At 35.2% G+C, this 14,359-nt stretch overlaps 1 protein-coding gene across 1 annotated transcript in view; it reads left to right on the forward strand.

Moving 5' to 3' along the window:
* The window catches only part of ATAD2B (ATPase family, AAA domain containing 2B), a 201,009-nt gene that overhangs the window by 135,540 nt on the left and 51,110 nt on the right, over window positions 1-14,359 (forward strand). The window contains exon 20 of the mRNA XM_012660440.1: window positions 9,881-10,066. Within this exon, the coding sequence (XP_012515894.1) occupies window positions 9,881-10,066 (186 nt within the window). The remainder of the gene's footprint in view (window positions 1-9,880; window positions 10,067-14,359) is intronic.

Genomic DNA, 14,359 nt, shown 5'->3' on the forward strand with positions numbered 1-14,359 from the left:
TGTAAATATATCTTTAGCAATTTGGCATTTGTGTCTCAAACTGAGCTTATAGACTTTGAAAAGCTTGTAGCTTGAAAACTTTGTTGTTTCAAATTAAAACCTCTGCCTTAAGATCTCAGAAGCCTATTTTGTAAACCAAAAGCCCAAGAATTTTGTTATCTTCAGTCTTCTGATCAACCTTCTTTGAGGCAGGAGGATTAGAATGTTCTACATAGATGAATTCCAAATGTGTTTGATCAGACAGTTAAAAATCTGTTGAGCATGTATCCCTGTATGTGAGTGTACTTCACGTGTGTGTGTGTGTGTGTGTGTGTGTGTGTTTGTGTACATATATATATACACATACACACTACTGTTAATCTATATATGAATAAGTGGCAAGCTTAGGTGGTTTCTCTGCCTTAGGTATCAGTTAAATTTAATATGTCAACATTCTCATCACTTCTTCCTCTCAACTCACATGATTTAGAAATCATTACTGTGGATCCCTGGGTTGAGAGTGAACCACTGCAGGAACAAGGAAGTTTAGGGATTCAGAAGGGAATACATCAGTGAATACTTTACAGTGCCATCTGCATAGAGGGAGCCGTGCCTCACTATAGTACTTGTGGTGACTATGTACTAATGATTATGTTGTGTTAAATCAGAGGTGGGGCCTTAGAGGAAGAAGCGCATCTTGTTTTTAGTATTGTACTCCACTTCTTCAATTCAGAGTGTGCACTCAAGTCAAATTACACAGATTAAAATCTCAGCTACTTTGCTTTTTAGTTGTTATCTTGAACAAGTTGCTTAACTTCTTTGAGCCTTAATTTCCTCATTTATGAAATGGAGATAATAGTGCCACGAGGTTGTTATGTGTATTTAAAATAAACTCATCAAATACACTTGACACACAGTGCTCACCAAATACCTGGCCTCAAGCAATCCTCCTGCCTCAGTCTCTCAAAAGCGCTGGGATTACAGGTGTGAGCCATCACATGTAGCCTTGACCCAGGAATTCTATGTTTAGGAATTCTTCCTAAAGATATGTTAGATACAAATATTCAATACTAAATGTACAAGGATATTTATTATAACATTTTGTATAATTGACAAAAGATGAAAACAAAATGACTGAATGTCCTTTAACGTGGGACTGGCTAAAATAAATTGTGGCATATCTTGACATACAAAAGAATACTATGAAGCCGCTAACAAGAATGAGGTAGATTTGCATGGGCTGATATGGAAAGATGAGGAGATATTAGTGAAAAAAGCAAGTATCCCAAAAAACTTTTAATAATGGTTGCTTTGGCTTGGGTCAAAGGAATTTGGAAGATTGGGGAATGTGTAAATTTTGTCTTTTTAGTTTACACTCTGCTGTACTGTTTGGAAATGTTTATCTTCTTTTTACAACATGTATGTTTGAGTACATCAAGCACACTAAAGGTAAGATCACTTTGAAAGAGAAACATTTTCAAACTGAGAAGGGTCTTACTATCTATAGTTCCTTATTTATTGCTAATATTCATATATATTCACAAACATATTACTGGTTTAATGTTAGTCCAGTATAGGTAAAGAAACACTTAGAAAGCATGCAGTGAAATATATGTTGATGTAATTGGAATTCTAGATTTTTTTCTGATTTTTTCTTGGCCTGATTCTCAATCCTGCTTGGCTAAATTTGAATTCTAACTTCATACTCTAATCTTTTTTACACTTCTTGGCTTTTACTACTTTTTTGTCTTGTTGGTGGGGAGAGTGGAGAGAGATGTCACTCGGTAGTGGAAAACAACAAAAACACACTATTTATTGTTTTGGTTGTATTCTGCTTCCTCTAGTACATCAAGACATCTTATCTTCTCAGTTTATACCTAAGAGCTTCTGGGCTAGAAGTAGAGCCTATTCTTGAGTGACCACCACTTGGATTTCCAGTCTGCCAGGACCTGAGTGAGAATTGTGCATCAGTGACAGTTGAAACCCACACTCCTCTCAACATTGACTGGAGATCAGATAAACTGTCTTGGTTAATTCCTCATTATTTGTATTTTAAGTGCATATTTTAAATTATTTTAAATTCATAAGTATAACACTGTCTTTTCTAATAAATTTTCCAAAAAGAGGCTGTTGTATAAGGAAACTGAGGTATTTTTAAATAATCAGTAGAGTGTGGCAAGCCTGGTTATAAGTAGGTATAAAAGTCTTAGCAAAGAGAGTGCATGGGTCAGGTGCTATAATGCTGGAAAAGCTTAAAAAGCCCTTCTCTCTTTTCTTCTGTATCCCCTTACTTTTCTTCCCCTTTGTCTTAACCTGTCTTGGGAGCTAGTCCTTCTATAGTGTGGGTTATCTCTAAATAGATGTGAAATATAAGGGTTCAGTCCCTTATGGCAAGTTATTCTTGCATGCTTTTCTCTTTGCTCCAGGCTGTAAGATACTTAATATAAATGAAGTTGGGTGTTTAATAGTGTAACATGAACACTAAAGGCAGTCTTAAAGGGAAGAAGTCTTAAGTCACTTTAAAAGGGCTGTATTTATATGTGTGATAAGGTAGAAAAGGGGAAGAATACTTGATATTCTTTATACTGTGGAGATCATGTCTAATTTTATGTCTATGCTGTAAAGCATACACATGCACAAGAATGTGTATGACAGAACTTCCTTTTCTCCTTCTGACTGCCTCAGTTATTGATTAATATTACCAGTTGGAGTGAAAAATAGCAGAGGAGTTAGTGTTTACTACAGTGTGTTCTTGTTCTTTCTTAAAATTCAGCATGCATAAGAATCATCTGGGGGTGCTTATTAAAATGTCTGATTCCCTGACTCCACATCCAGAGATTCTGATTCATTAAATTGGAGATGAGCCCCAGGAATCTGTACTTTAAACATGCATCCCAGGTATTACTGTACTAGGTCTTTAATAGATCACACTTTGAGATAGCAGAACAGGCATTCCCCGGGTTATGGATGACCTGACTTATGGCATTCAGTATTAACTAACAGGTTCCCAAGGCTCCCCATAAGGATAATTAATAATTGGGAACTAGTTTCTTCTGCACATGTAAACAAATCCGCATGGTGTAAGCAGTTTGTTGGCACAGTATCTTTATGCTAGTGGCTAGTCTCATTGTTTATACAGTTGCTTATGCACAGTATCACTTTTGTCTTAACTTTTTAATTCAATTTTGTGAGTCTGTGTTTACTCTTATGACCATGCCTCCAAAGTGAAAGTCCATTGTAAGTCCCGGTGAGCCTGCAGCAAAGAGAAAGGTGATTACAATGGAAACAAAAGTAGACATAATAAAGAGAAAGGCCAGATACCATCATTCATTGAGAAAGCATTAGGCTTCCATCACTCAACTATTGGAACAATTATTAAGTTATTAAGTATGAAATGTCTGATTTCCTTAAGTACTAAGTTTGACAGTCGATATCTCCAACATTTCACTCTGACATTTCTTGTTTTATTTTTATCGTGAAAGGTACATCCTCAGTCTTTCCAACGTATCTTTTGGCTTGTGATTATCTTTCACATTTTTTTTAGAGCAATTTTTGTGAAGCCATGGATAAGTCAAAAATTCATGTTATTTTTGAATATGAGTTCCGTTGTGGAACCAATGCTGCACAGACAGCTTGAAATATCAACCAAGTGTTTGGGAAGGATGTGGCTAATGAATGCTCAGTAAGTCGATGGTTTGAAAAGTTGCATTCTGGTGATTGTAATCTTGAAAATGAGCTACGTGGGTGACTAGAGACCAGGTGGATGGATAATGATGAGCTGAAAACTATAGTGGAAGCGAATCCATCTCAACCTACGTGTGAATTAGCAGCAAAGTTTGACATTACTATTCCAACAATATTGGGCCATTTGAAACAAATAGGCAAGATAAAGACACTGGGTATATGGGTTCCGCATCAATTAAATGAGCCTCAGAAGAGAAATCGTTTCGAAGTTTGCCTTTCTTTACTGTCACAACATAAAGACGAACCATTTCTACACCGTACTGTTATGTGTGATGAAAGTGGATTCTTTTTGACAATCATAAGCATTCGGCACAAAGGTTGGATAAAGATGAAGTGCCAAAACACAGTCCAAAAGTGAATATTCATCAAAAAAAGCTAATGGTGTCTGTTTGGTGATCCAACGCTGGTATTATCCACTACAGCTTCATGAAATGTGGTCAGTCGATTACAGCAGATATCTACTGCAACCGATGGCAGAAAATGAGGAGGATGCTTGCAATTAAGCAGCCGAGATTGGTCAACAGAGACAGGTCAATCCTCTTGCAAGACAACGCTCGACCACATGTCGCACCAACAGCCCTGCTCAAATTACAGACGCTGGACTTGGAAACTCTCTGTCATTCACCGTATTCACCAGACGTTGCACCAACTGACTACCACTTCTTCCAGGCTTTGGACCGCTTCTTGCAAGGGAAAATATTTAGTTCTCAACAAGCTGTGCAAAAAGCCTTCCGTGATTTCATAGCCACTCGCTCTCCAGGCTTCGATGCGGGCATGAGCAAGCTACCGTTAAGATGGCAAAACTGTGTCAATAGTTTAGGTGCATACTTTGATTGTACAGTTTCTTTGAGATATAATAAACTACACTTTTGGTTCGAAATCAGATATTTCATATTTAATGACCTAAATATAAAGGTTAAAGTGAGAATAATGGAGCATGTGAAAGACAGTGCTCCAGTGAAAGTGTCAATTATTACTAAGCAGCATTGTGGATTAATTATTGAAATGGAAAGGTTATTATTGATTTGGTTAGAAGATCAAAATAAGTTTAACATTCCTATTAGTCTAGCGTTGGTGCAGCATCAGGCGAGTCTTTTGAAATTTCTGTTATCTCCTATCTAAACTTTTCATATGAGTTTATTTTTTATCTTTTTGTTTGAATTAAAGAGCACAATATTTTCTGTAACTAATTATTACAGTACAGGGGTGGTGTTATTATTATAGTATTACACTATTATTATTACCACATATGCACCATTATAGTATTGTTGTTATTACTACCACTGTATATACACTATTCATCAGGGATCCAAGTTACATATAAATCCAACCTACAGATGTTCTCAGGAACATATCTCATCTGTAACCCAGGGACTGCCTGTACATTAGCTGGTCACTAGACAGTAGTTGGATATTTGTTACTGAAACAAATGCCAGAGTTTATAACATAGCTGTGTGTGTGTGTGTGTGTGTGTGTGTGTGTATACATGTATGTTACTGAGTATTTCATTGTCTTCCAAAGGCTCTGGGAGGAGAATGGAAAACCTTGGCATAGCCTGGAAGATTTATGGCTGCCCCTTAAGTTCACAGTAATTATTAAGCCTCATAACAAGGCAGGAGATGTTAATATCTATAGTAAAAGACTTACTGGCATTAACACTCTTTAAAAAAAAAAAAGCAACAACTATGATTCCTCTATCCTGACATTCTGAAATGTAGTTTTTGCCTCTTGTATTATTTCTACTGTTAATTTAGAAAAAAGGGACTGATGGGTGCTGCATTTTACATTTTTAATAGAGAGTCATGATTGAATTAATTTATATATGGTCTGTCAAAAGCTTTGGAGTATAGGTACTAGGTGGTGTTATGAATAATTTCAAAAGGTGAATAAAGTCTTTTTTTTTGGTTAAAGTTTTAATATTTTTCTTTCTGTAGAAAGGAATTGTATCTGAAAATTCTTGGGGTGATTTTTTGATTGAGTAGCGTTAAGGAATTAATATACTTACCTATATGTATACTTTAGTTGCTCTTGTGTTGGTGCTATGGGCTTCTGGATTTCTCTGTAGCAGTCAGTGTATACTTTGGATGCTTTTATGTTTGCTCACATGGCTGTCTGGGTTTTTCCATAGCAACACCTTTTTTCTTTTTTGAGTGGTAAGCAAATTAAATTAGTCTGATCTAGAGTATATCACACTTACTGAAACTCTTGAAGACCTGGAGAATGAAAATATCAAGAAAAGAATTTGAGTGATTTAATTTTCATAAAATATTAATTTGTGTTACTGCCATAATTCAGAAACTAGTATAGATGTATTTTATAACAGGCTGATATTCTATGCATGTAAAGAAATTTACACCTTATTTCTTGATTCCCGAATCTTCAGAATCTAGACAGTGCCTTCTTTTCACAGAAAATGCTCAATAAATCTTAGTTAAATGGAATAAAGTAATATAAACGGAATAAAGGAATCAGTAATGCAGTTATTATTTATTTTAATAATTAGTGATAGCATTGCACAAGGAATTGACCTTATTAGTGCTTTTTATTTAAAAAATTTTTTTTAGAGACAGGGTCTTGCTCTATTGCCCAGGCTGGAGTGCAGTGGCACAATCACAGCTCACTACAACCTTGCACTTCTGGGCTCAAGTGATCCACCTCATCTCCGTAAAGTGCTGGAATTATAGGTGTTAGCCTCCATGCCAGCCAGCATTTTACTTTTGGTAAAAATTGAGAATGTTTTAGCTCTCAAGATTTTTCTTTTACCTGTGTTTTGTAATTTTAGTACATTTATAATACTGTTAAATGACTGAGATAAGTTCCGGAAGTTTCTTGGATAGCATAAAGTTTTCCTCTTTCCTGTATAGCCCCTGTATACTTCCTATATAGCAAGTGAAAGCTATACTGGCTTTGCAATTTCTGCTTCATTCACATTTGTATTTAAAATTTTTCTAATTTTCAGTTTCTGAAGGAATTGATTCATTACCAGACTATAAATTCTTAATTTTAAAAATACACTAAATTTTCACGCACTGAACGCTTTAATTTGGTTGCTGAAAGCTAGAGAGTGTAGCTTTTGAGATGCTTAGAACTCTTGTAACTGTAATGTAAGTACAGTTTATATCATTAGTGCTTCCTTGTATGGTTACCTCTAACTTCAGTGGCCTTATTTTTGCCTTTAATGTTAATATTTAGAGGAAGTGGCTTGTGGTTTTTTTTTTTAAGTAAAGAAAGTTTTAAAAAGTTATTTATCTAAGGGGCTGTGACATCTATGGCAAGAAGGAGGCCAGAGGAAATGGAGTATATTGTTTTAATAAAGAATCAAAATGAACAGTTCACATATGCTGGTGTTTGTTCATTTTACTTGTGCAAGAGTGCTGGTCATGTCAGAATTATTTTGAAACGGTTGGTTCAGTAATTTGGCCTACTGTCTTTTTTTCTCTATAACAGTTTTTCTGTTTTCTACTACACCTTGCACATCCACCAATCCAAGACACCCTATAGGTGAGTATTTTTCTAGTTCTCAAATGGCATCAGTTATTCCCAAGACAGTTGATGCTTCATTAAATTAGGCTTTATTTTTTTACTCTGAAATAACTGGTTGTTTGATTTCACAGAATGTATTTCATTACACAACTTTAAAAGTTACCAGCAAACTGCTGAAGAGCTGTTTTTATATTACAGAAAAAAAAGATCACAATATGATTGAACTTTTTCCCTGATATTTATACTGTAAGAATTTTTAAATGCAATTCTCAAACTCAACTTTTTTTGAATTTTTCATTATAAAAACAGGAATTAGAACATGTTGGTTATAAGTTTAAAGAAAATATAAAAGTTTATTTTAATATTCTGAGATAACGTGGAGTAAGGAATTAAAAGGAAAACTTGTTTTAATAGTTAAGCATGATTTTCTCCTAAATGTTTAGGAGAAAAATTATAAAACTATTCCCTGGATATTTGTATCTCATATACTTAGGTTAATTCTCAATTAATGTAATTATACACTCATGGATCAGAAAACTTTTTTATTTTTCCATATTCATCTTAGACTTGTCTGATTTTTTTTCTACTTTAGGTTTTCATAGTTTAAAGAATTCTGCCAAGAAGGATATTTTCCTAAAGGATTTGGAAATAAACAGTATCTAAATTTTTTATAGGGTCAGTAGTATATCATGTTTAATTTGTTAATTTTGAAAGAATTGGATGAAAGGAAGAAGAAAGACACAGAAAAAAAAAAAACAACCTATCTCTTTTACAGCTAGTGATGCTTATCTGGTTCAGCCTTGCAAATACAGTGAAATCAGCGTAGTATTTAACTTCTGGATCTGTGAAATTCTTGTTATCACTTAACCTTTTGTTGCTTTGCCCATCCTCTTTGATAGATGTTCTCAACACAGAGTCCTGGAAAACCTAACCTAGAAGTAGTAGAATGAAAGGCAAATTTTAATTTTTTTTAAAGGCGTGTTTTCACATCTCTCTTATGCCCTGGCCATGTGGTAACTTGCATGGCTGAATTAGGTGGTTAGTTTTTTGAGGTTTCTCAGTAAGCTATATAGCTCATTAGTCTTTTTCATATGATTCTCACTCTCTCTCTCTCTGCTTATTCTTCCTAGTTTTACCAGCATGGAGTGGGGAATTGGAAAGCAACAAAAGGAGTTAGTCACTGTCTTCCACATACCATGCCTAATTAGGGTGGCATGTAATTTTTTAAAAAAATAAATGCCTCAGTTGCCTTTGTGCTTCTGTGTGGTTCCTTCCTTTTGCCAATATTTATGCTTGTTTTTCTCTTGTGAATTTCCTACAAGAACTTTGGAAAAAAATAATCCTTGGATTTCCAAGATCCAGGATAGGCGGGTGCGTGTTTGCAGAAAAGGTCAAAATTTGAGAATCCTGAAGGAGTTGTACTGTACAACTGTTCTGGATTGGTGGATATGCAAATAATAAGGAAGGGAAGGAGCAAATATTACTTTCGATGTGAGTGATCATAACATCTACATTTTTTCCAATTTGGGGGAATAATTTATTTGAGCCTCTTTAATCTGGTTTATTATTGATTTGGCAATACATTTTATTTTACACAGGAAACTTAAAGCTGTATAAAAAGTATTTTAAAAACTCATGCGAGTGGTATGCTTACTCATTAAAGAAAAATAATCCTTTTGATTCTTAGGAATGTTTCTGATAATCCTAATCATTTTTAATGTTAGATTCTTAATTCTGTATTTTGTATATTACATAGACTAAGTAATTGGAATGTGTTTAAAAGAAGGGAAAATAAGTAGAACATTTTAGGAATAGAATTCTCAAGTTAGATTGAAGAAATATAGTCAGATCTTTACATTTATACCTAAACTTTTTAAAAATAAGAGATGTCATAATGTGTGAGAATTTATTGGTGGGCTGTTAAGCCGTTGACCTATACGTAAAGGACAGTAGTTTTGCTTGGCAGCTTACTAGTAGCCAACCTGGTCCTTATTGGCAGAAGGTGACTGAAACTATGGTGAGGACTCTTTTTAACACCTAAGGAAAACTTCATTTTGTATTTTCTGACAATAGAAGTGTCTCAGAGCTCTTTGCTAATTTATTACTCTTTAAAGAAGTAAGAGTATTTTATGAAAGACTGAACTAAGGTAATGGGAGGAGGTGAACAAGTGGTTCAGCAGGAAGTTCATTAATTTTAAGCTTTAAGATGATGCATCTTGGTTAAAATGTTTATTTAATTTATACGTTAAGTGATTTTAGGGAGTGTGCTCAAATATGTAAACTATGTCGTCGTTTTCTTTGTATAAAGCTTACTGATAGCATTGTAACTTGGGTGACATATAGGTGCATGTTTATCTCTTTATTTGCAGCATATTTTATAGTGGTGTTTTGCTTTATTATCTTTACCTAGTAAGTGGAACAATTGATACCTTTATTCTATTAACATATACTGAATAGGAATAATTAAATGGCAAAAAATACCCCTTTTTTGGTGGGGCAAGGGTAGATAGAAGCTGTATGTAAAGCTCGTGCATCATATTTTAAAGAACTTAAATTTTGGGGCTGAAACTAATGACAGTAACAGGCCTGACACATTTCATATATTTGGAGGTCACTGGGTAGACTTTAGAATAATCAGTCTGAGTTTTAATTGCTGATTCTTTCCCTAATTAGATTTTTCGTGAAGCTCGAAGAACAGTACCTAGTATTGTTTACATGCCTCACATTGGTGATTGGTGGGAAGCTGTCAGTGAAACTGTGAGAGCAACTTTTCTGACATTGCTACAAGATATACCATCGTTTTCACCTATATTTTTATTGTCTACCTCTGAAACCATGTACAGTGAACTGCCTGAAGAGGTAAGAATTGATTAATTATTTATCTTTCCTTATTATTTTGTTCTAAAATAGTTGTCTTTGTAAATTGGACATTTTTTAACTACTATAAAATCAATACTGTCAGCGATCATATCCTGGCTATAACTGTTTATTAGCCATGTGAGGGAGGCAAGTTATTTAATATTTTAAGTTTCGGTTTCTTTTTTTGTTATAATAGTGATATCTTCCTTAGTGTTGTTGTGAAGATTGAGATAACTCATGCTTAGAACAGAACTGGACATATATATGTATGTAGGTTGAGCATCCCTAATCCAAAAATTCAAAATCTGAAACGCTCCAAAATCCAAAACCTGAGTGCCACTATGAAGTCACAAGTGGGAAATTCCACACCTGACCTCATGTGATGGATTTCAGTCAAAATACAGTCAGTACTTTGTTTCATACATAAAATTATTAAAAATATTGTATAAAATTACTTTCAGATTATGTATATAAGGTGTATATGAAACATAAATGAATTTTGTGTTTAGACTTGGGTCTCATTCCCATCTCTAAGATAATCTCATTATGTATATGCAGATATTCCAAAATAAAATTTAAAAAATCCAAAATTCTAACCATGCGTGGTCCCAAGCATTTCAGATGAGGGATACTCAACCGATAGTACCTTCTAAGAAAACTGTAGCCATATCATAGTCAATTACATCGTAATTATCCTTCTCATCCTGATCATCCCTGAGATCATTTGGTGGGATTTGAACTTTTTCAACTCTTGTCATTGGTAGCATCATGTTAAGTTGAATATTATTACTAATAGTGTATTTTTCAAATCTGAAATTTAGCTTTTGAGTTCAAATCAAAGGCAAAAATCACAATTGATACAGAAAAAAATTGGTATATTAACTTGTGAATAAAATTGATGTTCAAAAAATTGTCCTAACACCCTGAGTTCATGAGGTCCTGAAATTGTCTCCTATTGGAATGTTTAGAAATATTTTGTGTAGGACCTTGTTAGCCCCTCCCCATGTTAGCGGTCCCTTGTGTTTCCCCTCAGCCTTCTATCCCACTCACCTGCTGCAGCTCCTGGTGCCTGCCAGCCCACGGTTATAGTATGGGTAGGCAGCAGGGGCATGTTGTGGTTCTTGAGTGCAGATACTGCTGATGGTGGGTGTGTGAGAACTGGTCACCTTCACATTTCCTCAGGCCCTTTCTTCCCGTTTTACTAGCTCTAGGACGGCCGCTTCATTAAATTAAAGGTGGTTGCAAAAACTGGGGGGAGCAGGGGGAGGACATATATTTTGCCCAGAAGACACAGTAAGAATGATGTTCATATAACAGATTTGCATTTTTAAATGCCGTAATATAAAACTTGATTATGTGGAGTTTTATGATTAAGGTATTTGTATACTGAGTTCTTTTATGTTTCAACTTTTGTTATTTTGCTAAAACGGATTTGTATGATTTACTGCTTTTGTAAGGAAAGTATATTAAATATAGAGTAATTCATTTTTTATTAATATCTGATAGTAGATGAAGAACATTAATCAAAATGTTTACTGTAGAGGGCAATAAAATTTAATAGAATACTATATGTAGTAAGAGTCAGAAGAACCAAGGTACTGACTTTTTAGTCTTTTGGTCTGGCATAAATATTTGAACCTAGAATAGCCTCAGTTTCCTTATCTATAAAATGTGAATAATAACAGACAGGGTTGTTGGTGTGAGACAGCATATATGAATTTATTTTAGAAACCATAGAGCTATAAAATGTTTGATATTATACTAGTATCATAAAATAGGAATGCAGGAGAAGTTGATTTAGAAGAATGGACGAAACCTAGATATAACCTAGGAGCCATTTTTACAAGTTAGATCCTCTCTATCAACTGGTTTCATTTTATTTCTTTTTAAATTTTTTTTCTTTCTTTCTTTTTTTTTTTTTGCCCCCCAAGACAGGGTCTCACCCTGTTTCCTAGGCTAGAGGGTGGTGGCATCATCATACCTCACTACAACCTCAAACTCCTGGGCTCAAGTGATGCTCCTGCTTAGCCTCTTGAATAGCTGGGACTACAGGCACGCACCACCACACGCAGCTAATTTTTCTATTTTTTATAGAGATGAGGTCTCACTGTGTTGCCCAGGCTGGTGTTGAACTCCTGGCCTTAAGTGATCCTCCTGCCTTGGCCTCCCAGAGTGCTAGGATTACAGGTGTGAGCTACTTCACCTGGCCTGTTGTTTTTTAAGAGATGGGATCTCACTATGTGCCTGGCCTCAACTAGTTTTATTATAATATTATAAAGAGAAGGAAATGAGATAAAATTTGGGATAATTAAGGATTCTAGCTGGGAATATATAATCCTCTGAATTTTATATTATTTGTAAAACTTATTTATAAATAAAATTCTTATGAGACTATCTTCTTCATATAGCAAATTTTATTTTGCCTACTTCTGTTGTCTGTATGCATCTGTAATTTTACTCTCTTTTTTTTTTTGAGACAGAGTCTCGCTCTGTTGCCCAGGCCAGAGTGCCATGGCATCAGCCTAGCTCACTGCAACCTCAAACTCCTGGACTCAAGAGATCCTGCTGCCTCATCCTCCCAAGTAGCTGGGACTATAGACATGTGCCACCATGCCCGGCTAATTTTTTCTATATATTTTTAGTTGTCCAGCTAATTTCTTTCTATTTTTAGTAGAGACAGGGTCTTGCTCTTGATCAGGCTGGTCTCAAACTCCTGAGCTCAAGCAATCCTGCCGCCTCACTCAGCCTCCCAGTGTGCTAGGATTACAGGCGTGAGCCACCACGCCCAGCCTGTAATTTTACTCTTGGTTTAGTATTTTAAAGCTATTATTTTCAATGTTGCTATATTGTTGTCATAATTTTTAAAGGATTCAAAAAGCCTACGGACTAGTAAGCTTTTTCATTTTTTTCTAATGACCATAATTAGTAGCTAAAATATTAGAAATTTATTAGCATTGAATCCTGAAGTTTCAGCTTTTTCCCTTCTGCTGTCTTCTGTATACTCAGCCCTTATTAGTCAAGTAGCTACTAAAGCTGTTATGGATATTCATATCTGTGGGGTGAAGATTATAGGAATTGTCTCAGACTACTGATTATATAACATGTTTTTTATAGTAATTGTTCATGAGAAATCTTTCTCTGCCCCCAAGCCTTACATTTTAATTTCAGCTTTGCCATTAGAATGTTTACTTTCTTTATGTTGCAAACTGAGATGGTAATCTATAATACTTAGTACATTTTGATAAATATTTGGTAAATGAATGAATAACCCAGAGAGTTGCAGACCAAGTAACTGTAGGATAGCAGGTTGCCACATCTGTGGAAGAAATGAAATAAAAAGTGGGTAGTACAAAACCAAGTGATTCTCAAAGAAAGAAATAGCCTGTTTACTACAGTGTATTTAAGAACATACAAATGGGTAAGTTAAAATAACAGTAAGATACAGGATTTTATATATATATATAAAAAAACAATTGGGTTGGTGCAGTGGCACACTCCTGTAGTCATGGCTGCTGGGGAGGCTGAAATGGGTGGATCTCTTGAGCCCAGGAATCCAAGTTCAGCCGGGCAACATAATGAGACTCTATCTCTTAAAAAACAACAGGCTAGGTGTGGTGCTTCATGCCTGTAACCCAAGCACTTTGGGAGACTGAGGCAGGAGGATCGCTTGAGGCCAGGAGTTCGAGACCAGCCTGAGCAACACAGCGAGACCCTGTATCCACAGAAAAATAGAAACATTAGCTAGACATGGTGCTACACGCCTGTAGTCCTAGCTACTCAGAAGATCGAGGCAGGATTGCTTGAGCCCGGGAGTTTGAAGTTACAGTGAGCTATGATGATGCTACTGCACTCTAGCCCTGGCAACAGAATGAGACCCTGTCTCAGAAAAACCCAACCCAAACCAAAAAGAACAACAACAAAAAAGCCCCCAAACCACTAGCAAAACAGTTGAGTAAACTAGGCAATCCATAGAAATATCTGTAAATATGTGCATACATTTTCACTCAGCAATGCCATTTGTAGGTAATTACCTGAAGAATTTTTCATGGGCAGACACAAAGATACATATAGTACAGACAACACAAAAAATACAAAGGTTTTGTCGTAGCCTTTTTCATGGATTAGAAGCTATCTAACTGTCCTATCATAGGGAATTGGTTCGGTTATAGTAGATTCATTCCATGAAACACAATGAGACTGTTAAAAATATTGATGTAGAAAATATTTAATATCATAAAAAGATATTTAAATGTATTGTTTATTATACTAGTATCATAAAATAGGAATGCAGGA

The sequence above is a fragment of the Propithecus coquereli genome, unplaced genomic scaffold (genome assembly GCF_000956105.1).
Source record: "Propithecus coquereli isolate 6110/MARCELLA unplaced genomic scaffold, Pcoq_1.0 Scaffold668, whole genome shotgun sequence".
In the NCBI taxonomy this organism is placed as follows: domain Eukaryota; kingdom Metazoa; phylum Chordata; class Mammalia; order Primates; family Indriidae; genus Propithecus; species Propithecus coquereli.